Source organism: Microtus oregoni, unplaced genomic scaffold, assembly GCF_018167655.1.
Source record: "Microtus oregoni isolate MIOR12 unplaced genomic scaffold, Mior012 000002F_ref0000024, whole genome shotgun sequence".
NCBI classification, from domain to species: domain Eukaryota; kingdom Metazoa; phylum Chordata; class Mammalia; order Rodentia; family Cricetidae; genus Microtus; species Microtus oregoni.
In genome coordinates this window covers 63,020,970-63,045,525 of record NW_024543061.1, presented here as the reverse complement: position 1 = coordinate 63,045,525, position 24,556 = coordinate 63,020,970, and the positions used below count along the sequence as shown (strand labels likewise).

General features: G+C 46.0%; 1 protein-coding gene across 1 annotated transcript in view; it reads left to right on the top strand.

Annotated features, from left to right (window-relative positions):
* The window catches only part of A2ml1 (alpha-2-macroglobulin like 1), a 45,467-nt gene extending 24,254 nt beyond the window's left edge, over positions 1 to 21,213 (top strand). Inside the window, exons 20-36 of the mRNA XM_041635997.1 lie at positions 238 to 466; positions 976 to 1,102; positions 2,666 to 2,787; positions 3,264 to 3,315; positions 3,907 to 3,990; positions 6,774 to 6,950; positions 7,109 to 7,190; positions 7,481 to 7,637; positions 9,767 to 9,841; positions 10,189 to 10,351; positions 11,425 to 11,636; positions 16,339 to 16,554; positions 16,846 to 16,973; positions 17,137 to 17,227; positions 18,370 to 18,438; positions 20,410 to 20,512; positions 21,173 to 21,213. Coding sequence (XP_041491931.1) covers positions 238 to 466; positions 976 to 1,102; positions 2,666 to 2,787; positions 3,264 to 3,315; positions 3,907 to 3,990; positions 6,774 to 6,950; positions 7,109 to 7,190; positions 7,481 to 7,637; positions 9,767 to 9,841; positions 10,189 to 10,351; positions 11,425 to 11,636; positions 16,339 to 16,554; positions 16,846 to 16,973; positions 17,137 to 17,227; positions 18,370 to 18,438; positions 20,410 to 20,512; positions 21,173 to 21,213 — 2,128 coding nt within the window. The remainder of the gene's footprint in view (positions 1 to 237; positions 467 to 975; positions 1,103 to 2,665; positions 2,788 to 3,263; positions 3,316 to 3,906; positions 3,991 to 6,773; positions 6,951 to 7,108; positions 7,191 to 7,480; positions 7,638 to 9,766; positions 9,842 to 10,188; positions 10,352 to 11,424; positions 11,637 to 16,338; positions 16,555 to 16,845; positions 16,974 to 17,136; positions 17,228 to 18,369; positions 18,439 to 20,409; positions 20,513 to 21,172) is intronic.
* The last annotated feature ends 3,343 nt before the right edge of the window (positions 21,214 to 24,556 follow it).

The window sequence follows — 24,556 nt, the reverse complement described above, 5'->3', positions numbered from 1 at the left end:
CAGAACAGACTCATATCTCACACCCACGTCGTTGCAGACAGCATGCTCGCCCCAAATGCACACTGATGCAAGCCACAAGCCACAGAACCATGCCACCCCTTCTCCCTCCCGTATATGCACACCTCCCTCACCTGGGGGACTCACACCCAGTGCAGGCGGCTCTCCTTTTCCGTTTGCAGATCAGTTCTCTCGAATGCGCTCAGCTCCCGCGCCTCACTTGGGTTCTTGTGTTCCCAGTAACGCAGGAAACAAGGTGGTCCAGGTCACAGTTCCTGATACCATCACCGAGTGGAAGGCTATGACATTCTGCACCTCCCAGTCCAGAGGCTTTGGCCTCTCCCCTACTGTGGGGCTGACCGCTTTCCAGCCGTTCTTTGTTGACCTGATGCTGCCTTACTCAGTCGTTCGTGGGGAATCCTTCCGTCTTACAGCCACGGTCTTCAACTATCTCAAGGACTGCATCAGGGTAAGAGGGGGGCTGCCAGAAGCAGTACAGCCCTGTAGGCCCACCATGACTGGAAGCATGCCAGACTTCCCGGGGCGATGCCTTGTGGGTGTCACAAGCCCTGAGTCCCTAAGTCACTATCCCTTCACCTCCCACCCCCCTTCTTTCCTTCCTTCATACTGTGGGTGGAACACATGGCTTCAAACACCCTGGCCAAATGTCTGACCACTACGCTACATGCCAGAACTCTTTTGTTTGTTTATTTATATGTTTATTCTTTGACAATTCCATACAGGACTTTATTTTGGCCACTCCCACTATCCTCTCTCACCTATCCCCACCTCCCAGCCTGCTTTTATTTTGAAATAGAGGCAGGCTCTCAAAGTTGCTTCCCTTGGCCTTGAACTCACTCCGTAGCCTAACCGGGGCTGTGGACTTGAGCTTCCTTCCTCAGCCTTCCAAGGCATTAGGGTTTCCAGGCCTGCACTCTCGAGCTCCACTCTCGTGCCTTTTCTTTCTTAATCGTTCAGATTCAGACTCACCTGGCCCCGTCAGACGAGTACCAGGTGGAGTCCAGGGCAGCCGGTCAGGCCTCCAGCTGCCTGTGTGCCGACGAAGCCAAGACCTTCCACTGGGACATCACGGCTGTCAGGCTGGGTAAGAGAGGATTAACTGGCTGGGGAGCCAACAGGACCGGAGCCCTCTGTGTTTCCCTGCCGCATTCGCTTGTTTCTGCTTTCCTCCTGTTCTTTGCCTCCACCCGTTCCCTTCTGAGGCTGTGTGATAAGTCAACAAGCAAAGGCTCCACGAGACGAGCAAACAGATGAGCCCAATCAAGACTATTCCCAGTGTGAAAGGAGAGCTTTTGGTATTGACAACAGGACAAGGGCCTATTGTGGGACAAACACTGTTGCGACTACTTTAATATACACACCCATTTTAGAAAATAATTATGTTTATGTGTATGTGCCAGAGTACACCATGTGCCGTGTGCATATAGGAGCCTGGGGAGGTCAGACGAAGATATCACATCCCTGGAACTGCTGTTCTACATGGTTGTGAGTCACCATGTGGGTGTCGGGAACTGAACCTGGGTCCTCTATGATAGCAGCTGGAGAGTTTAACCACTGAGCCATCCTTCCAGCCCCTGGACTAACTCATTCAATCTTTATACCAACCCACTGGCTGTCTCTCATGGAGTAAATCCCCACAATCAAAAGATGGCCTTTTGACTTAATGGTTATAAACTTTTGGAAAATTTAGTGGGTTGGAAGAACAAATGTTTACTTGTTTATACACTGTCACATATATTCTGGCCTGGCTTCAAATTTACTATGTAGCTGAGGATGGTCTTGAACTCCGGATCCACGCCTCGAGCTCCCGAGTGCTAGGTTTATAGGCATACGTGACCACACCTGGTTTACGTGGCACTAAGGTGTGTCATGAAGCAGTCAAGCTTCAAACCACAGCTGTGGGCTCACCTGAAGACTTGAGAGAAAACCCGCTTACTTCAGAGGCCCCGTTTCTGGCAGGTTCATGGACCGAATGCCACGTTCTTAGCTTCAGCCGTGAGCTGCAGCCTCCATTCCACATCTGACAGGGGTCTTCTCTGGGCTGCTTCACCGCAAAGCCCCTGTTCTCTGGAGCCCTGGGCTGGCAAGTCTGCGCACCAGAGAAAACCTGTGGCCTTTGTGTGACAATCAGAAGGGCTAACCCATTACTTCTGCTCTATCTCATCACTAAAAATAAGTCACTTGGGGTCCTGCCTCAATGGCAGAGTGATGGCCTAGTTTATGTCACAAAGCCCCCAGTTCCACCCTCAGCACCAAAACCACACACACACACACACACACACACACACACACACACACACACACACACAAACCCAACCAACCAACCAAACAACAAAAAGCCACCCTACCTTACTCAAAGGAATCACTCAATCCAGCCCACACCCAAAGGAGGTAACCATCAAACTGCAGGACTCCCGCACCTTTAGAAGTCTCCTTCCACACTGCCTCCCCATCCCTGGCATCACCTGGGAATACCTGAGAAGTGCAGAATCCAGGCTGCACCCCAGGCCTCAGAGCTAGAGCTTGCCCCGCGACAAGGTCCCAAGTGATGGTTGGGCCACACCAGTTTGAGAGTCTCAAGGGGGAGAGGCCTCGCTGGCCCCTCTGGTTGTTATGCTGACACTGCCCTTCCTTTACCTCCCCTCAGGTCATGTCAACTTCACCATCAGTACAGAGATCGTAGACAGCAATGAACTCTGTGGGGGCCGGAAGGCGGTTGTCCCTAACAGAGGCCGGAGCGACACTCTCATCAAGCCAGTCCTTGTCAAGGTGAGCATCTTTCAGGATGGCTATCAGAGGTGGAGGCAGCAACCACCTAGGATGCTCAGTGCCCCACCCTGCCAGTCAGATTCACAGCCCTCACACTCTCCCTCCAGTCTGGAAGTTTCTGTGTTCTCCTCCGTTGGCCCCTCCATCTCAGCTGTTTGCCTGACATACGTGGGCTATGGAAAACGCTCAGTGTGATGCCAGGCTCAATGCAAATACTCAGATGAGCGTTAGCTTCCCTGATTAGAATTCATGATCTCATCAGATGCTTTTCTAACCCACAACAAACCCCATTGTTAGCCTTGCTTCTAAAAATCTTTCCTTAACGTTCCTCTGACCATAGGCTGTGTTGGGAAAGGGTCCGTTCTCTTACATTCTGAGGGAAGTGTGGGAGCTTGAGGAAGAGCCTCCCCTCCATCCTCCCTCCTTCTGTTCCCATCATGCTGTTCACCTGATACTCACTCCATTGTACCATGCAGCCTGAAGGTGTCCTTGTGGAGAAGACTCACAGCTCATTGCTGTGTCCGAAAGGTGGGTGGACCCGAGAGGGTGGCTGGGCTGATGTCCTTAGGGCAATAGGTGATTCTCATACACAAAAGGAGTCTGCTGGATGTGGTGGCACACCCTACAATCCTGGTCGAGTGCAGAGGCAGGAAGATCTCCACGAGTTTGAGGTCAACTTGGTCTAAACTGGGAGTTCCGGGCTAGCAAGGGTTACATAGGGAGAGACCTTGTTACCAAAACAAAGCAACCAAGCAAACAAACAAGCAAAGCAGAGGCCTGTGCAGGACTAGGAGGGAAAAGGGAGCCTGGGCTGTTACCCTTGCTAGGATCAAGGAACTGAAGGGCAGGGTTTGAAGAAAAGGAAAGGAAAGGGAAGGGGAAGGGAGGGGAGGGGAGAGGAGGGGAGGGGAGGGAAGGGAAGGGAAGTCTAAGAAGCATGTGTATGGCTCCTTGAAATTTATTTTCAGCAAAACACCACTGTGAATCATCTTAAACACTGTTGCGTAGCACCCATAGGATGTGCTGGAGAGTACAGGGCCTAGGAAACCCTAGATCACAGAACTCGCTTCAGAATCCCATGATTTTCACCACCATGTCACCTTTTCTCTGTGGTTACAGGAGAGGTGGTTTCGGACTCTGTCGCCCTGGAGCTCCCTGGGGACGTGGTTCCCGACTCTACCAAGGCTTACATTACTGTTCTGGGTAAGCGGGGTGCTCGGACAAGGTGGGCTAGAGGCTGCAGCGGCGGAGTGTAGGCAGCGTGGGGATCTGAAGCACCCCCAGTCTGAAGGAGGGGAAGAAGAAAAGCGAAGCCTGTTCAAGAGCAATGCCCCAGATGGGATTACAAATCTAGTTTCAAATGAAGGTGTTGTTTGAGGCTGGAGGTTAAGAACACATTCTGCTCTTCCAGGACCAAGCAACCATGTCAGTTGACTGAAACTTGCTTGTAACTGTACTTCCAGGGGATCTAGCACACTCTTCTGGCCTTTCAAACACACACACACACACACACACACATTCACACACAGAGACACATACAATAAAAACATATATCATTTTTTAAGAATGAAGGAATCGAAGCAGGATACAAATAAAATCTTTTAAACTACTAAGTCACTGGGGCGGGAGGAAGCTTGCTGTTACAGATGCTAGATATGTGTTTGGGTTTAAGGTATCAATAACCTGGGTAGAGGAAAGATAAAATGTTTGCTACAGCCATTTATCAAAGAAGCATCTGTGTTCAGCTCAGAAGGTAGCAGCCGTGTTTGCACAAACTGCACAGCGCACTTCACTCCTTTGGGAGAACAGTGGAAATGAGACATGGAGTTTGATGCATTCATCTTGCCCCTGAGCCCCTATGTGACCTGGACACGGTCACAGATAATCTCAGCCTTCCTTCCCCTCTGTGAAACAGTGACAGTGACCACCCCTCAGCAATGACATAGAACTAAGATATGTGATGTAGAGCTGTCACTCCTGGGAGGAGCCAGGGACTGGCCAGTCCTTTCTTTAGTCTCTCACCTCTACTAAGATTCGTTCCAGGTCACTTTCCCTGTTGTGACTGTGACCTACCAGTAACTCAGCTACTACATTCATTTCCTTCAGTGTATCAGCCCGTGAAATTTGTCTCCACCCTGAGAACATGGATCATTTCTTTTCCCTTTAATACAGTCTGATGTCGAGTGCATATTTATAGATTTGAATTGAATCTAATGTGTAAAACACAAGTGAGTCATAGTATTCTGCTAGTTGGCTTATGGGTGTGTGCTATGTCAGTAGGCGTAACTTGGAGAAAGTATCTGTGTTTGTCAGAGAGAAATGCGCCCTTTGGGAGTAAATCTAGGTGCAGTTGAGGAGCTTAGGTATTAAGGCTAAGTATGGCAGGTTTGCTATGCCACTCGCAACATCTCTGGCAACATGTAAAACCCTGTACTCCCTTAGACGGCCTGTGTGCTTTCCTGAACTACTGCCTTATTATGCCCAGTATTAGAGAACTGGGTTAGACTTGTTGGCTTGTAAGAAATGTGACTGTTTTCTAATGCTGCCCTCTTGATTGTGAACCCCTAATGCTGTCCTCTTGACTATGAACCCCTAATGCTGTCCTCTTGACTGAACCCCTAATGCTGTCCTTGTGACTGTGAACCCCTAATGTGATGGAGGAAGGTCACTGGCTAATAAAGGAACTGCCTTGGCCCATTTTATTGGTTAGAGGATAGGTGAGAGGAGTAAACAGAACAGAACGCTGGGAGGAAGAGGAAGTGAGCTCAGTCTCGACAGCTCTCCTCTCGGGAGCAGACGCCTGAGAGAGACGCCATGCCCCGCTTCCGGGATGAAGCTCCTACCCAGGATGGACATAGGCTAGAATCTTCCTGGTAAGCGCACCTTGGGGTGCCATACACAGATGATTAGAAATGGGCTAAATTAATATGTGAGAATTAGCCTAGAAGAGAATGGGCCAAGCAGTGTTTAAATGAATACAGTTTGTGTGTTGTTATTTCGGGCATAAGCTAGCTGTGCGGGCGGCTGGGGTGCTGGGGACGCAGCCCCGCCGCCCTTATTACTACACTAATGCTGTCCTCTTGACTGTGAACCCCTCTTGCTGTCCTCGTGACTGTGAACCCTTAATGCTGTTCTCTTGATTGTGAACCCCTAAAGCTGTCCTCTTGACTATGAACCCCTAATGCTGTCCTCTTGACTGTGAATTTTTAATGCTGTCCTCTTGACTGTGAACCCCTAATGCTGTCCTCTTGACTGTGAACCCCTAATGCTGTCCTCTTGACTGTGAACCCCTAATGCTGTCCTCTTGACTGTGAACCCCTAATGCTGTCCTCTTGACTGTGAACCCTTAATGCTGTCCTCTTGACTGTGAACCCCAAGCTGTCCTTGTGACTGTGAACCCCTAATGCTGTCCTCTTGACTGTGAACCTCTCATGTTGTCCTTGTGACTGAGAACCACCTTGGTTTCCTTGTCTTGTTTTATGTGTATCTTGTTTTTCTGCATGGATATATGTCTGTTGTCTGGTACCCCAGAGGTCAGAAAGAGGGCATCAGATTCCCTGGAACTGGAGTCACAGATGCTTGTGAGCTATTATATAGGTTCTGGGAACCCAACCCAGGTCCTCTGCAAGAGCAGTCAGTGTTCTTAACTGCTGAGCCTTCTTTCCAGTCCCTAACTGTGAGCTCTTAAAAAGGTAGAAAATATGGTAAACTTGCAGTTTCTCCCTGGGACACACAGCAAGTTCTATTATGTGTTTGAAAAAAAAAATCACAAATCTTATAAATTCCTTCTGGCCAGGTGGTGCTAGCACATGCCTATAATCCCAGGACTCAGAAGGCAGAGACAGACTGAGTTTGAGGCCAGCCTGTTATACAGAGGGAGTTCCAGGACAGCCGGGGCTCCACAGAGAAACTGTCTTGAAAAAACAAACGAAACTTCCTCCTTTCCTTTTTAATCCACATCCTTTATTTCTCTACCTGAATCGCAGGAGACGTCATGGGCACAGCACTCCAACACCTGGACGGCCTGGTGCAGATGCCCAGCGGCTGTGGTGAACAGAACATGGTCATTTTTGCTCCCATCATCTATGTCTTGCAGTACCTGGAGAAGACAGGGCTGCTGACTGAGGACATCAGGTCTCGGGCAGTTGGCTTCCTGGATGTAGGTAAGTTAGACCTTGCTTCCTTGGACACCCTTCTGGAAGGCTTACAACAGGTCAATAAGCTATGGAGAAGTTTAGTCTCCAAAGTGCCCACATCCTTGCAAATCTTGACGATGTGAGTTGAAGTTGCCACAACATCTGAAAACACATTGTTTCCTCAGGGTACCAGAAGGAACTGATGTACAAGCACAGCAACGGCTCGTATAGCGCCTTTGGGGAACAGGACGGAAATGGCAATACATGGTAACATTGCCTGCTTCCCGGCAGGTTCCATACTCCAGAACCCAGTTCTTGACCACCCCCTCTCCTCCCTCTCTCTCCCTGCAATCCCTTCCTCTTGCTCTCAGCCTCTGTCCTTCGATACTGCTTAGTTTTGCTCATACCTGGTCAAGTCCCTTACTCTTTTCCCCAGGCCTCAGTGAACCCTTTTCTAGATTTCCAAGGCGCTGTGTCTTGGCCCCCTTCTAGAACCAGAACAAACTGGAATTGTGTGCCATCATCTGGAGTGGGTTTTTTTTTCTTCCCTCATGTAGGTTGACCGCCTTTGTCACAAAATGTTTTGGCCAAGCTCAGAAATTCATCTTCATTGATGACAAGAACATCCAGGATGCCCTCAAATGGATGGCAGGAAACCAGCTCGCCAGCGGCTGCTATGACAACGTGGGAAAGCTCCTGCACACAGCTATGAAGGTGGGCGTGGCCGAGAGGCCTGCATCCCCCCCCCCCCCCCCCCCCCCCCCCCCCCCCGCCGTATCCTGGAGTACCTTTTAGGTCTAGCCCTGCTGTGGGTGGTCCTGGTCAGGTGCCTTCCAGTCTGATCTTCAGTCCTAAGGTCTAGAGAATGAGAAGTCTTCAGCGTCCTAGGGTTCAGATGGAGGGCATCAGCATCAGCTGGGAATTCGTCTGAAATGTAGATCCTGGCTCCCACCCAAGACACCGTGAGTGGAGACCAGGAGTGAGAGCCGACGGCCTGTGATGATCTCATTAGAAGCTGAAGTTCCAGACACTGGTCCAGGCAGTCTCTGGGTCTCTTGCTATTGCCTCAGGCCAGAAGCAAAGTCATTTCCCAGTGTCTTTTGTTTATTCTGTACCGGGTACTATTCTCAGTACTTGTTTGATACTGAATGTTTATAACACATCAGTGAGCTAAGGACCCGTATGCTGCTATTCATCTCGTTCACAAAGGCCCAGAGATGCAGTAAACTCCCCATGCTGTAAACCAGCCCCTAAAGGCACTGGCCCGTCCAGGCCCTGACCCTGCCCCCAGCCCTTGTTGCCTCTACTCCTTCTCTGTTACCGACTTTTCCTGATGCTCTGATACAATACCCAACAAAAATTGTGTAAGGAAGGAAGGGTTTAACTTGGTGCACGGTTTGATGGAAGAAGCTGAGGGAAGTCATGGCATGTGAGCTTGAGGAGGCCGTAGGTCACATTGTATCTGCAATCAGGAAGCCGAGAGACATGCGCACTCGTTTTTGGTTCATTTCCTTCTTTGTTTGCAGTCCAGAACCCTAATCCATGGACTGGCTATACGCCAGGGCTCTTCCCACTGTAATTATCCTACCTAATCCCTCACAAGCATGCGTAGAGGCTTATCTCCCAGGTGACTGTGTATCTCCTCAAGCTGGCAGCTTAACCCTCACACTCCCCAACACAGGGCAAGGTGCGGGTATGTGGAAGAGCTTGCGTATTTCACAGCATACCCAACGAGACAGACGTGTACTGACTTTCCTAGCGGAATGGTTCCCGTTGCTATTCTAAGACCTGGACCAGTAATCCCACACACCAAAATCACATCCTCATGCTGATCATATCAGCCCCCACCTTCTTCCTCTGTTACACACTCTGTGGCTGTCTGCTTTCTGCTGCTGTGGGAACTTAGACGAGGAGAAAATGTTTTGTTTTAGCTCACGGTTGCAGAGGTTTGAGTCCATAGTTGCTTGGCCCCATCACTTCAGACCGGAGTGGAGGAGGGAATCCTCTGGGACAGTGGCTTAATGGAAAACAGGAAGCAGAGGCACAGACAGGAAGGGAAGGGCCCTGTTGTCCTCTTCTAGGGCACACAACAACCTAACTGCCTCCTACAGCCAACCCCCTAAAAGTCCTGCCACCTCCCTATAGCACCACAGGCTGGGGACCAGGCCTTCAACACATGCACCTTTATTCTGGGGTACTGTTGGCGTGTGTCTCAAGACACACAACAGGAGTTGACCAGAACAAGATCCCAGGGTTTTGTTTTGTTTTGTTTAAATCCTTCTTTCTTACCAGAGCCAAACAGCCCATTAAGAAACTCATCATAGTGGTTTGGCATGAAAGCACCCGTTAAACTCCGTGACTGTGAATTCCAGACTTAGAGTGTTTTAGCTGTGTACCCGCGGACAAGCCATTTCAAGTTTTTAAGTACTTATTTTCTTATTTATGGAATAAGGATAATTTAGAATCTGTAGTTTCTCAAATTTCCGAAGCTCTTTCTAGGAACAATGTTGTGCAGGGAAGGCTATACTTAATCTTCCCTGGTTCAAGGGCTGGACTTGTGTTCCTGGTGGTGGGGGGGGGGGGCATTTCCTGTGAGAAACTTATTCCTCCACCTCTAACCTCTAATCTAGCTCCTGTTAGATCTTCTAAGTGCCCACCTAGCTGGCAGTCTCAGGCTGTCTCCTCCTGTGGCTTCCATTGAAGTCTTGCCTACCTCACTGTGTGTCCTGGGTAGGCAGAGCTGCAGAAAGTGCCAGTGGAGACGATTTCTTCCCGCAGCCTGCACACTGTTCTCCGAGGTGTGGGCCGCAGCTCTGAAAACCCGTCTCCCTGATTCCTCCTAGGGTGGTGTTGACGATGAGGTTTCCCTGACTGCGTATATCACAGCTGCACTGCTGGAGATGGGGAAGGCCGTCAATGTGAGCTCTCTAAATCCTTGTCTTGTCTGCCCCTAGAGACACTATTCTTCTTTGCCCCTATTCACCCTGTCATTATAGTTTATATATTAGTGTGTGTGTGTGTGTGTGTGTGTGTGTGTGTGTGTGTGTAGATTAGAAGACAACTCGTAGGAGTTGGTTGCCTGCTTCTACCACATGGGCTCTGGATACTCAGGTCATCACGCTTGGTGGCAAGCGACTTTATCCTCTGAACCCCTGGTCCCCACCGTTCACTCTGCTAAAGTCAAGGAAGATCCGATGACACCCTTATTGGCTCCCGTCTTATGAGAAATGCCTTATGAACTCAATTGTGCCTCTTGACCTTTTAGGACCCAATGGTGAGACAAGGTCTGCAGTGTCTCAGGAAGTCTGTCGCCTCCACCCGCAGCCTCTACACCCAGGCCCTGTTAGCTTATACCTTCTCTCTGGCTGGAGAAGTGGAAACCAGAAGTGCCCTTCTTCACAAGTTAGAGCAGCAGGCCTCTGTCTCAGGTGTGTGGGTCTTGCTAGGCATTCTTTGGAATTGTTAAGGTGTGCTGTGAATCGACCATCACTTTCTGTGCCGTCCTCTGCCTCGTCTATGCTCACACTCAGGGGTTCTTTTGGTAGAAGTTGAGTCATAAGCTCATCATTGGGAGTTTTGAAAGAAAGTCCCTTTAAGTACCCAAAGACATCACTGTATATTCGGAACATGGGAATGTATTTGCTGAAGTTGGCCAGATTCATTGGTGTCATAGATTATTGGTGTTTTGGAGATGTTTGGTTGGATATATTTAGAAAATCTGTCTTGTTCGTGACTCTGGTTGACAGTGGGCAGACCCCACCTATTCCCCGTGAGATTGATTTATTGCGTTTGTCTCTTTGGTGTTAGCTTGTATTGTAGTTCACAAGTTTTCTGTTTTGTTCTCCCTGTTAGATGACCTCCTTGAGCTAATCAGTATTTCAGCTCCTTCTAAAGCCGTCTCCTTCCACTCTTTATATCCATGAATCGTCAAGGTTAATTTTTTCCCTATATTCTACCCAATTGCCCTATCGCTTTATTCTATTTGATGGCCCTCATTAGCATATTTTCTGCTGTGATTCCTTAGCATTCATACACATCTCTTACCACGTTAGCCTTTGAATAAGGGAAGTAAATGATGAAAAATTACTGAAATCTTGTTCGGCAGCAACAAATACCCTAAGCACATAAAATTCTTATGAGAAGTTTTTTGAATTAGCACCAGATTACTTATTTGAATTAGAACCAGAACCTATAAACTAACAAGAATAGCCCTCACATATTTCCGCAGTAATAACATTTATAGAGCTTCTATCTTCACCTTAGGGAATTATGTGTGGTTGTGTGCACATAGACACGCACGCATGCGCACACACACGCACACACACACACAGCACATGTACTCAGAGCTAATTGAATCAGCTGATTCTGAGAGGTATTTTCTAAGCCATGACTGATTCTTGGCTGACACTTCTCCACTTTCAGGTGTGATGTTTACTAAGTGAAAATGGGAACATCTGTCAGCTCTTGGCATACTTTTGCAGTGATGCTTTCTTCTCTATAGGTGATTCCGTTCACTGGAGCCAGAAACCTGCTGTTTCAGATGCCAGTTCTTGGTCTGAGCCTAAGGCAGTGGATGTAGAGCTCACAGCCTACGTACTGTTGGCCCAGCTCACCAAGGACAGCCTGACCCAAGAGGAGATAGCCAAGGCTACTAGCATAGTTGCTTGGTTAGCCAAGCAACGCAATGCATATGGGGGCTTCTCTTCCACTCAGGTGAGCAGCTGACTTCTCTGGCATGGTCAGGTAAACTGTGGAGATAGAGAAACATCTCCCTTGTCCTCTGGGTCCTTATAATCTTAAAGAAATGGAGTAAAGGTATATGGAAAATATACGGAAGGGTTAATGAAATCAGGTCATGTGAACATGTTTTAAGATAAGCCCATCAGAACCTTCCACACAGACACTCTTGTTTTGTTTTGTTTTTTTGGAGACAGGGTTTCTCTGTGTAACAGCCCTGGCTGTCCTGGAACTCACTCTGTAGACCAGGCTGACCTTGAACTCACAGAGATCCACCTGCCTCTGCCTCCTGGATGCTGGGATTAAAGGTGTGTGCCACCACTGCCTGGCCCACAGAGATCCGCCTGCCTCTGCCTCCTGGATGCTGGGATTAAAGGTGTGCGCCACCACTGCCCGGCCCACAGAGGCATCTTAAAACAGGAAAGAAAGTCTTTATTGCTGGCTGGCAGCTGTACTGGGAACTTGCCCAAATCCTGCCGCTCTGAACCTTACAGTCCTCTGTCATTTATGTACACAAACCACATCCTGGTTGTCACACTTAGTAAGAAGCAGAACTACAGAAACCAAAAAGCAAGGTCAGTATTTAGGGGCTTTTCTGGAACTAAGAACTAGGTCTTTGATGGATTAGGTCTTTATTTCCATTTCAACATGTGTGTGGGGCCTACATGCTGGGTTTTAAGATCAGAATGGTGTCTCTAACATGGTGTAAGTTATGTTAAAGTCTGGGGGCCTATTACAATGTGAGTGATACCAGATGCATTTGGTTTTCTCTTTGTAGAGTATTTTTATATGTGTGCTGGTTAGCTTTTGTCAACTTGATACAAGCTAAAGCCATCTAGGAAGTGAGGAAATGCCTCCATCAGATTGATTTGCAGGCAAATCTATGGTGCATTTGTTTATTTAATGATTGCTGTGGGAGGGCCCAGCCCAGTGCAGGCAGTGCCACCGCTGGGCAGGTGGTCCCATGTGATATAGAAGAGCAGCTTGAGACAGCTGATGGTACACATCTTTACTCCTAGCCTTCAGGATGCAAAGACAGGAAGATCTCTGAGTTCAAGGCCAGCCAGGGCTACAGAATGAGTTCTAGGACAGTCAGGACTACACAGAGCAAAACAAAGAGAGAGAGAGAGAGAGAGAGAGAGAGAGAGAGAGAGAGAGGAAAGAGATGCTCCTTGGCCTCTGCTTCAGTTCCTGCCTCCAGGTTTCTGCCCTGCTTGACTTCTTGCCTCAGTGATAGACTGCAATTTAGTCATATAAACCAAATAAATCCTTTCCTCCTCAAATTGCCTTTGGTTATGGTGTTTATCACAGTGGGAGAAACCAAAGTAGGACAGCATGTAAATAGGAATAGGACATTCATAATTATGGCAAAATTTATTTGTTAACAAATTATAAAGCCTATTAGGGGATCTGTACATATAAAAATTGAGGGTTCATGGACATGTTCCCTTCTCCTATTGCAAGCATTGGAAAGTTAATAAGATACAGTCTGTACTCCAAATGTTTATACCGTAGAAGGAAAGCTAGTCACATTTCATACAAAGGAAGGAGCCCACATCTTTAGTCCTAGTACTGGAGAGCCAGAGGCAGAGGACTGATCTCGAGTTCGAGGCCAGCCAGACCCTGTCTCAAAATAGCATATAAATGAAGAAGGATCTGAAATCAAACACCATAAAGATGAAAACTTTATCAAATTTAATTGAAAGACTCTGTGTGTGTGTGTGTGTGTGTGTGTGTGTGTGTGTATGCATTCATATCATCAACTTGAAGGCTAAGAGTGGTCTTCGTGTGTGCAGGTGTGTGTGGTGTGTGTGTGTGTATGTGTGTGTGCCTATTAGAGCAAGCACACTACCATTGAGCTACGTGCTCAGTCTAGACTTTAAAAAACAAAACCATTTTTCCAAGAAAGTGATTAAAAGAGAGGATCTAAGAGGATATATAAATTTTGGTAGGCAACTACTAAAAAGAAGAAGAAATGATGTGAACAGAGACACCAGTCTATAAAAATGCAGATTGGCTACCAGGAGAACTGGTTTAGCCAGAGCCAATGGGAGAGGTCAGCTGGAAACCAGAGAAGCTCATATGATGGAGGGGCTTGCATGGCAGGTTTCCAGTTGGGACGTAATTCTGAGAGGTTAACGGTGGCGCGCTTTGATCTTTAAACGTTACTTCAGAAAGGCTAACCTGTTGTTTGGTATGCAGGGTAATTCAGAGGAAAGAAACCCAGGTCTTGGGAGACCAGGAGACTGTTTCATTGAACTAGGAGAGAAGCAGAAGGAGATAAAGAAGAGAGGTAGAATTTGTGATAAATTTGAATATATCAAAAATTATCTTAGAGTTTAGGGTGTAGATCAGTGGTAGAGCACTTGCCTAGCATGGGCTGGGCCTTGGGTTCAATTTACAGTGCACTCATTATACATGCATACAAATACACACATGCACATATGTGTACTGCACATGCATACAAATACACACATGCACATATGTGCACTGCACATGCATACAAGTACATAATGCACATATGTGTACTGCACATGCATACAAATACACACATGCACATATGTGTACTGCACATGCATACAAGTACATAATGCACATATGTGTACTGCACATGCATACAAGTACATAATGCACATATGTGTACTGCACATGTATACAAGTACATGCATGCACATATGTACTTGTGCAGCTTCTCATAACAGGGTAGTTAGTCATTACTACATTGTTCTGAAATTTAATTAAATATTTCACATGTAAAAATTACTTGAATGAAGAAGAAAATGTATTTCTTGTCTTCATGGGAATTACAAATTGATTTATTAAAATTAGTGTCAGGCTGGGTGGTGGCACACACCTTTATTCCCAGCCCTTAAGAGGTTGAGGCAGGTGGATTTCTATGAGTTTGAGGCCAACCTGGTCTAGAGAATGAGTTCCAGGACAGGCAGGGCTATGTTTGTTTTTTTTTCATTTTTTTATTTTTATTTTTTTTGAGACAGAGTTTGTCTGGGTAGCCCTGACTGTGTTAAAACTCTCTCTGTAGACCAGGCTGGCCTTGAGCTCCCAGAGATATGCCTGCCTCTGCCTCCTAATCCTGGCACCAACAACAAACCAATGTAATGTTTTTTTTTTTTTTTTTTTAAGTACTGTGCCTCATTTCAGGGAACTTTGCTTGTTTTTCTTTTGGGGATTGAAAATGGTTTTTATGCCAGTCGGTGGTGGCACATGCCTTTAATCCCAGCACTCAGGAGGCAGAGACAGGTGGATCACTGTGAGTTTGAGGCCAGCCTAGTCTACAGAGCGAGTTCCAGGACTGGCTCCATAGAAACATAGGCTACAGAGAAATCCTGTCTTGAAAAACCAAAAAAGAAAGTTTTATTTATTTTCAACTTTTGCTGCTGGGGATTAAAGCCTGGGCCCTGTGCCTGCTAAGCACACAGTCTGCCAGTTGGCTATACCCCAACCCTTCATGGAAATTCTTGATCAGGAAAGACGTCTTCTTGCCTAGCCCTAAGTAATTATAATACATATCAATATCTTGTCAAGAAGTGAGAAAAGGCTTTACAACCATCAGTGACATGTACCTGTCAGAATTGTTTCTCACGAAAATCCTTGGTGATTATAAAAGGCCTCTCTCTTTCATACACACACTCACACACACAATCACACACATATACATATACACACTAACACACATATACACAATCACACACACACACACACACCGAATCTTAGCTAGTGGGAAGGTCCTTCTGTTGAATTGCTTCAGTGTGGGGAAGCAGTAGGGATCCCATGGCTCCAGCTCACAGAGGGTAGACAGAGCTTTCCAGTGGACGCTTGTCTCCAGCCTCCACAGGGCTGCCCCACCCTCCCACTTCACAGGGCAGTAATGCAGTAACTATGCATGCTCTTTTGCTCTCTTCGGGGTATGGAAAGTGAGGCTCTTTATTCTGTGATATGCATTTGACAGTGTCAAGTAGGTAGAGATTTTTACAGTAGAGATCAGAACATAACAGTTTTCCTGGGCATTCCATTTTCTCCCTCTCTATTGTAATTTATATATATATATATATATATATATATATATATATATATATATATTTTTTTAATGAAAAGCTTCAAGCTATAAAATACAATGTGCTCTTAGTGACAGTATGTCCTATTTAGAGCTAAAGAAAAGATAACGTGTGCTCAGTGGCTAAGAAGCCTTGGACTGAGAGAAAGGATTGTCAAGGGTCCTGGTACCCTCTCCAACCAGACAGAGGTCATCGCACAGATGACTGCAGAATGAATAACGGCGGAAGGGATGCGTTTTCGAGGACCGTCAGGTTGTCGCTAGCTCCTCCAACAAGAGAGCTAAGGAATGTACAACGAGCCATTATCCACTTGATTCTAGAAATAACCCTTTGAAGCTAAGTTCTGTTTCTAAGCATGAATTCACCGGAATGGCCAGATGGCCCAATGCTGTTCAGTAACAACCTGCTACTGATGATTTCCTATATGTATGTGTAAGTGGTCGGAGTTTCTGCATCAGCCTCTCAAGGAGAGGTGAATAAGTTCTCTGTGTGCTTGGGAGTGCTCTCACCCACACCAGCTTCAGCTGCTGGGTGCTGGTTACAGGGTCCTTCAGGTTAATTTGCATGACTCATAGAACAGTAAGCATGTGCTTGTTCTACTCCAGGATACTGTGGTTGCCCTCCAAGCCCTTGCCAAGTATGCCGCCATTGCCTATGTGCCATCTGAGGAAGTCAGCGTGGCTGTAAAATCCACTGAGAATTTCCAACGCACTTTCAACATAGAGTCTGCCAACCGACTGGTCCTGCAGCAGGAGGCATTGCCCAGCATCCCTGGAGTGTACACTGTGGAGGCCTCAGGCCAGGGCTGCGTCTATGTGCAGGCAAGTAGAGGGCCAAGAGGAAGGAGTACAAGCGAAAACAGTGTCGGAATATTCTCACCCCAAATACAAATTCTCAAATCCCCACTCCCTCCCTCTCCTTTGTCCCTCCTCTCCCTTTCTCTCCTTTGGTATCTCTCCCTCCTTCTTTTCCCTCCCTCCCTCCCGGCTGCCCTTTCTCCCTTCCTTGGTGTGTGTGTGTTGTGTGTGTGTGTGTGTGTCCCTTGATGGTAGTCTGAGATACACAAATTTGAAGTCCTTCCTTATTCTGATCTGGCTATCTCTTTCCACTAGGTGGTGTTGAGATACAACGTTATCCCTCCTAAAGTGCCAGAGACTTTTAGCCTTCAGGTGCAAACAGAAAAGGCTAGTTGTGAAAAACTCGCTTTGCCTCGATCCTTGACTCTCACTGTTCATACCAGGCAAGGAAAACTGGGGGCACCTGGGTCTTGGGAGCTGAATTTGTGTGTGGAGGGGGTGGGTGGAGTGGGGTGTGCCTATGCTCCCACACATGTGTATAAGGATGTAGAATGTAGCAAGAGCGGAAATAGTAGTTGACCTAAGTCTGCTTCTTCCTGCCCCCAGTTATGTGGGGAGCCGCAGCTCTTCCAATATGGCCATTGTGGAAGTGAAGATGCTGTCTGGGTTCAGTCCCGTGGAGGGCACCAAGCAGTCAGTAAGTGGCTTCTGTTTCCTCCATTGAACTCTCTTTGGAAACCTAACATTACTGATGAGCCAAAGTGTGGTGAAGTTGGCATCATCCTATATATCTATATACACGCATCATCCTATATATCTATATCGATACACCATCCTATATATCTATAAATATACATCATCCTATATATCTATATAGATATACCATCCTATATATCTATAAACATGGATCATCCTATATATCTATGTGCATGCATCATCCTATATATCTATATACATACACCATCCTATATATCTATATACACACATCATCCTATATATCTATATACATACACCATCCTATATATCTATATACACACATTATCCTATATATCTATATACATACACCATCCTATATATCTATGTACACACATCATCCTATATATCTATAAACATGGATCATCCTGTATATCTATGTATACACATCATCCCATACATCTATGTACACGCATCATCCTATATATCTATATAGATACACCATCCTATATATCTATATACATACACCATCCTATATATCTATATACATACACCATCCTATTATCTATAAACATGGATCATCCTATATATCTATGTACAAACATCATTTTATATATCTATGTACACAATCATCCTATAAACATGGATCATCCTGTATATCTATAAACCTGGATCATCCTATATATCTATATAGATACATTATCCTATATATCTATCTACACACATGCACACATTTACAACTCAAGTTCGGACCATCTGAAAGGGCTTTGAGGTTCCTCAGATATATAAAATGGAAGCAGTAATGATTTTAGTTCCTATTCTATGCTAAGGATGGAACCCAGGGCCTTGCACATGCTAGGCAAATACTATACACGTGGCCTAGGTGTCTCGCTTTCTTTATTCCAGAGCACTTGAAACTGGCCAGGAAAAGAGCAGAGTCATGCGGGCCATGTACAACAGTATGGAAAACATACTGGAATTCAAAGGCGGGGTGAAAAGAAAAAAGAAGACATATGTGTTATTACGTATCTCATGATAAAACTGAAATGCTGCGAGTTTAAAATTGAATAAAAGCCTCTACTCCAGGGACAGCAAAGAGCCTGGTCCTGCCTCCTCATCTCTTTCTTTCCTCCTTTTCAAATCTAGCTTCTGCAGCAACCCTTGGTGAAGAAGGTCGAGTCCGACAAAGACACGCTTAACATTTACCTGGAGGAGGTAGGTGTTCAGAACTAACCCGAGAGCGGGACTGTGCGTGCATCCGCAGGTGTCCCTTCAAATCTGCATGTCCTAGCATCACACACACTGACATGCAGGACCTGGGAGTGCACAACGTGAGAGGAGGCTACTCCATGATGGTGCACCAGGACACAGGTGGGGCCCTACAGACAAAGGTCCTCCCACAGGTTGACATCCGAGCTGTCTTCACCGTTTGAGATTTCTAAGAGGTGTATTCAAGAAACGAAACAGAATATGATGAGAACTAGCTTGTAGCAAGTGGTAGAATATCACCGATCCTTGGGCACTTTGAGCTTTGTGGAAATGAGAAGTTAAATATAGCATGTTGATTTTAATTAAGCTTAAAAGCACAATAGATAATATGAACATATACATGTATTGAGGTCTCACTTTTCACTGGCAACAGTTCTAAATATTTTTACAATCTTAAAGCATTTAATGATTTCAATAATTCTGTGAGCTAAGTCCGTAGCTCAGTGGTAGAGTGCTAGGGATTGACCCTAGTAGACACAGTTGAGAAAATTTTAGCTGGGTGTGGTGGCTCACACCTTTAATTCTAGAACTTGAGAGGAAGAGGTGGATGGATCTCCATGAGTCTGAGGCTAGCCTGATAAGACTTTGTCTCAAGAAAATGTTTTATAATTTAACTTTTTTTTCCCTTTTTTTTCCTTTTGTCTTTTTTGAGACAGGGTTTCTCTGTGAAACAGTCCTGGCTGTCCTGGAACTCACTTTATAGACCAGGCAGGTCTTAAACTCACAGAGATCCACCTGCCTCTGCCTCCCAGGTGTTAGGATTAAAGACATGGGCCACCACCCCCCAGCTAAATTTATATTCCTCAACATTTCAACTTTACAATCTATTGAAACATAAAATGAGATATGTATTAATGAACACCTATGTATATGCATCCATTTCTGAACCTTTGTGTTCCAGCATGTGTTTTAGACTGTCAGCCCGCCTCCATTCTTTCGGTCAGTTTCAAACGCCCAGTAGCCACAAGCAGTGTTGCGGCTCTAGATTATAATGCATGCTTAACCTCAAAGCCTTTAACCACGCTTGCTCTGAACCCTTGGTTTTGGTTATTGGTTGTGTAGCTTTGGGCAAACTGTTGAAAATCTGTTTCCTTAGCTGTGAAATGAGTTATTGGTAAAAGACAGATAACTCTATCTGCCCTAATACTATTTGGTTTTTATTCATTTACATGCAGTGCTGAGGGTTGAACCCAGTGCCCTAACGCTGAACTACATGCTAGGCCCGTAGTGCTTTTGAGAGGATTAAATGATTTAGGGTTATAAAAGTATTTGAAAGTGTTCCTGACACAAAATAAGCCCTCGATACATAATATATGTCCCTATTATTTTATTTTAAGGCTAAGATTAGCTTTAATTCAACTTGTTTTTATTTCAATAAAATTAGAAGTTCCCAAGGACCCAGTAGCCGTCTAAAATCTGATGTAGCTCTAATTCTCATCAGATCTTGTTCCACATAGGGAATAATGTTATCTTTATTTTATAGCCAACAGAAAAGAATGTACCAAACGAAAATTTACTTTACTGTGAATATCCATGTCCCATTTTCAACCCTCTGCCCGGCCTGTCCATTTTTCAGGAAGACACATTGGTTTGTTTGCTTGTTATAGTCGTAGTGCAGAGGGTCACACCCACAGCCTCAGGTGTGCTCAGCAAACATCCTACCACTGAGCTAGACGGTCCTCCTTTTCACTTTAGTCTTTTTCTGCTCCCTCTTCTCTTTCTCCCCCCTCCACTTCTTCTCATTGAAACAAGGTCTTGCTGTGTAGTACAGGTGTGTGTCACCATGCTATCAGGCGTGGTTCATTTTAGTTGTCTACTTAAAATGTATTTTTTGTTTCTTGTGTGTGTGTGTGTGTGTGTGTACCATGTGCCTGTGGGTGCCCTCATTTTAATGTGCTTGATCTGTGTGCCCCACAGCTCAGTAAGAGGACACAGACTTACACTTTGACGATCAGCCAAAGCGTGTTGGTCACCAACTTGAAACCTGCAACTGTCAAAGTCTATGACTACTACTTGCTGGGTGAGTCCTACGTGCATCTCCCAACATGGTTTAATGGCGCTCTTTATGGCCTCTGGCTCTTAATTTTGCAACCATTCCTTCCCAAGACAAGCAGCATGTAATCATATTACCTGACCTAAAACACTTTTTAAAAGTCACCTAAAAACCTAGAGATACATCTTACCAGTAGAATGTTTGACAAGCATTCACAAGACCAGTATTGGGGGTGGAGGTGGGGGGCGGGGAGAGGAGCCAAGCACAGTAGTAGATGACTGTAATCTCAGTACTTTGAGGTAAAAGCAGCAAGAAAGATAAGGGCTAGCTTCAGCTACATAGAGAGTTTGAGGCCAGCCTGGGCTATGCAAGACTCTGTTTCAAAACAAACAAATGAAATAAAATCAATAAATAATCAAAGCTCATCTGCAAAAGGGGTCCTTTCCATGCTATGATCTTCAGACCAAGAGGACACAGCTGACCACTGTTCTCAAGGAGCTGATGAGAGCTGACATTTCCAATGTAATTAATAATTCACCGTAGCACAGTGTTAGTGATTGACAGTACCTGGAACGCTAGCGTGCTCATGACACACAGAGACATCCGGACGTGGGTAAAGCAGAACTTTGACCTCTGAAGGATCACCTCTGAGTTCCACCAAGAGTAACATGTCAATTCATTTCACAGATGAGCAGGCAGTGACCCAGTACTCTGACCCTTGTGAATGAGGTAAGTCCGGCAGGGAAAGAAGGCCAGTTGGGGTGGAGTGAAGTGGTGTCATGCAGAAGGAAGAGGACTTTTCGGCAGGGGAGACTCTGGGGAGAGAATTCTCTTTTAAGATATTGTTATTGTCTTCAGAAACTTCTTTTGGTGAAGTGTGCTTCCATGGGGGTCTTACTATGTGACTCAGGCTGGCCTTGAACTTGAAAACTTCCTGTCCCAGTTTTCTAAGTGGCATACTGTCCTAAAGTCTTGAAGAGAGCACGATGTGTCCATAGCTCACATCAGAAAAAACAGTGGCATTTGTGTGATGTTTTCTATCTGATTATCACTGCATTGTGAGGGTATGTGTATGTATATCTGCTGTCTGTCTCTCTCTCTCTTTCTCTGGGGGTATGGGGCAGAGGACAACCTTCTACCTTATTTTTTGAGACATGTTCTGTCATTGGCCTGGAGCTCACCAGCTAGTCTCAGTTGACTGGCCCACAGACCCGGCAGACCCTCCTCTCTGTACCTCTCCATCTCTGGGAATGCAAGCAGGCAGCGCCATACCAGTCTGTTTTCACATGAATTATGGGAAATGAACCCAGTTCCTTATGTCTGAAAGGCAAGTACTTTGCTGACGGAGCCATCCTCACAGCCTCCTTGTATGATTTTTCAAAACAATTTATTTTTCTATTGGCTTAGACTATAGGTGGATTTTCCCTAACTATTTCTACGTAATATATCTTCATTGTATGAAAATACTGAAACAAAGAACAAGGCAGACAGAGAAAAGTGAGGGAACAAGAGTGGGAACGAGAGCCCTGCGAGGGCATGGTCCTAGGTGGTTGGAGAGCATCCTAGGTGAATAAGCCCTTCATGTCTTCTGCTGCTTACTCGCTTGCTTGCTTGCTCTTCAGGATAGAAGCTGGAAGGGGACCAAGCTAACCTTGCTCTGTGACACTGGACATTATTTTGCTTCCTGAAGCAGAGTTCATTCCATCACACTGTTTGATTCTCTGATTGGCTAGTGGATGGGAGGCAGATGAATATGCCTGAACCTCAGGTGCTCTGCTTTCTTGTAGAGAGGCAGGGTATGGATCCTTTCACACTGGAGACTCTGCAAGGAAAGATCACCGTGGAAGAGAAACAACTCAGCTGTTCTTTTCCGTACCCGGGACTCTCAGAGGGTGGGTGGTGGTAGGTGGTGGTGCAGGGAAGATGAACATGTCTTCTGGTGGTTAAATCTGGGGAAGATGGGACTCAAAACCTTGAGATTAGGCTTAAAAAATGAAACTTCTGAAAGACTATCAGTGTATCTGGCTCCGTGTAGTTTTTGAATGCTGGAGTGGTTTCAACGTGAATGTCCCCTATAGGCACAGCTATTGGAATACTCGTCTCTGGTTGGTGGTGCTGTTTGGGGTAGGTTTTGGGGGTGTGGCTTTGCTGGAGGCAGGCTTTGGGGTTTCATACTCCACCAGCCATTCCCATTTCACTGTTTCTGTCTTGTGCTTGAGCACCACGACTATGTAAGCTCTCATCTCGCTGTTCCAGCTGCCCTGCCCGCCTGCTGCCATCATCCTCCCCCTCCCCATGAAGATGAAGGACTCATTCCTCTGGAAGGTCTAACAAACCCTTCCTTCTGTAAGTCACCTTGGTGGTGGTTTCTGCTTACAGATAAGAGTTATTCTTTAACAAAACCTTGACAAGGAGCTCTTCCCTTCCTTAAACCTTCTGATCAGAACGTCTCAAAAAATCATATTTAACATGCAGAGTCTGAGTCTGTCTAAGAGGCTGTGTTGAGGGTGACAGTGTAAGTCCCTAATATAGTGCTTGCTTAGCAAGTACAAAACCCTGCACTCTGTCCCCAGTGTACACACACACACACACACACACACACACACACACACACACACAGAGAGAGAGAGAGAGAGAGAGAGAGAACTATGTGGCAGAATTCACTTCATTTTATTGAGACAGGGTCTCACCATGTAGCCTTGGCTATCCTTGAATTCTTTAGAGACCGGTCTGGCTTTGAACCCACAGACAGTCACCTGCCTCTGTCTCCCAAATGCTAGGATTAAAGGTTTAAAGGTGTTCAGCATCAGAACTAGCCAGAATATTTTTTTGTTTTGGTTTGGTTTTTGGTTTTTTGAAACAGGGTTTCTCAGTAGCTTTGGACCCAGTCCTGGAACTCTCTCTGTAGACCAGGCTAACCTTACAGAGATCTGCCTGCTTACTTTTGTAATAAAGGAGGATCTTGTAATTTCTTGATTTTTGTTTTTCAGTTGATTTGCCTCAAAAATACAAACATAAACCCACAAGGCATGTTATTACAGGTTTTTTTTTTATCATTTATCTATTTGTGTGTGTGTGTGTGTGTGTGTGAGCGTGTGCATGCATGTACCCACTTGTGAATGCTATAGTGCAAGCATGGAGGTCATAGGCCAATTTGGAAGAGTGGGTTCTTAAGCTTTGTGGGTCTCGGGGATTGAACTCAGGCCATCAGGCTTGGTGGCGAGCACCCTCATCTGCTAAACCACTTTGCCTGCCCAAATTTTATGTTTCGTTTTTAAGAGAGCCTGGCTGACTCTGGTAGCTTGAATTTCCATATGAATTTGATTGAGTTTCATTTCTTTAAGGAAACCCTGATGGGACACCGGGATAGCAGGTCACTGCAGCTGATGTTCCCAACCATCCACACCTTTTACTCTCTGTCCTTTCTCTTTCCTTCTTCCTTTCTCCTCCCCCATGCCCCATTCCTCTAGCGACTGCGTCCCAGAGCCCAGAAGCTGACCTAGCACAGGAAATCTGGGTGTATACCTTTACTCTCCTCTTTTCAGTCTTCCGCTGGCCAAAACCTGTTCCCCTTTGCCTCAGTCTCCCCCACACCCTCTCTATTTCCCATCTAACAACCTATAGTTCTAGTCTCACGTGACTTTGTACTTCTCTTATCCTCCCACTCACATCAACATATTAAAATGCACAGCATGATCACCGTTCCTTCCTCTCTAAAGCAATCAGGACTTCACAAGTGTCTGTTTTGGGGTGTAAGAGACATTAAATATTTGTCTTTTCTGTCAAACCCTGTAAAACTCTGATTCAAGATAAGGAATTCACCCCCACCCATAAAACCTTTATGCAAATGTTTTAATGATCCCTCCAGCTGGTAAAGCTTTTGTTTACCCTAAGCCCCTGCAGCATTCTCAGGACTGAGGTGCCCAACCCCTTCCTGTTCCCCCCCTTTCCTTTGAACTGATCCTTTGAACTAGACCATCCTGAAAGACTGGGAGGTCAGACCCCAGCCAAGAGAGAAAACCCAGAGCCACTGCCTGCATTGGGATGAAAACCCAAGCACCCACTGCTCTT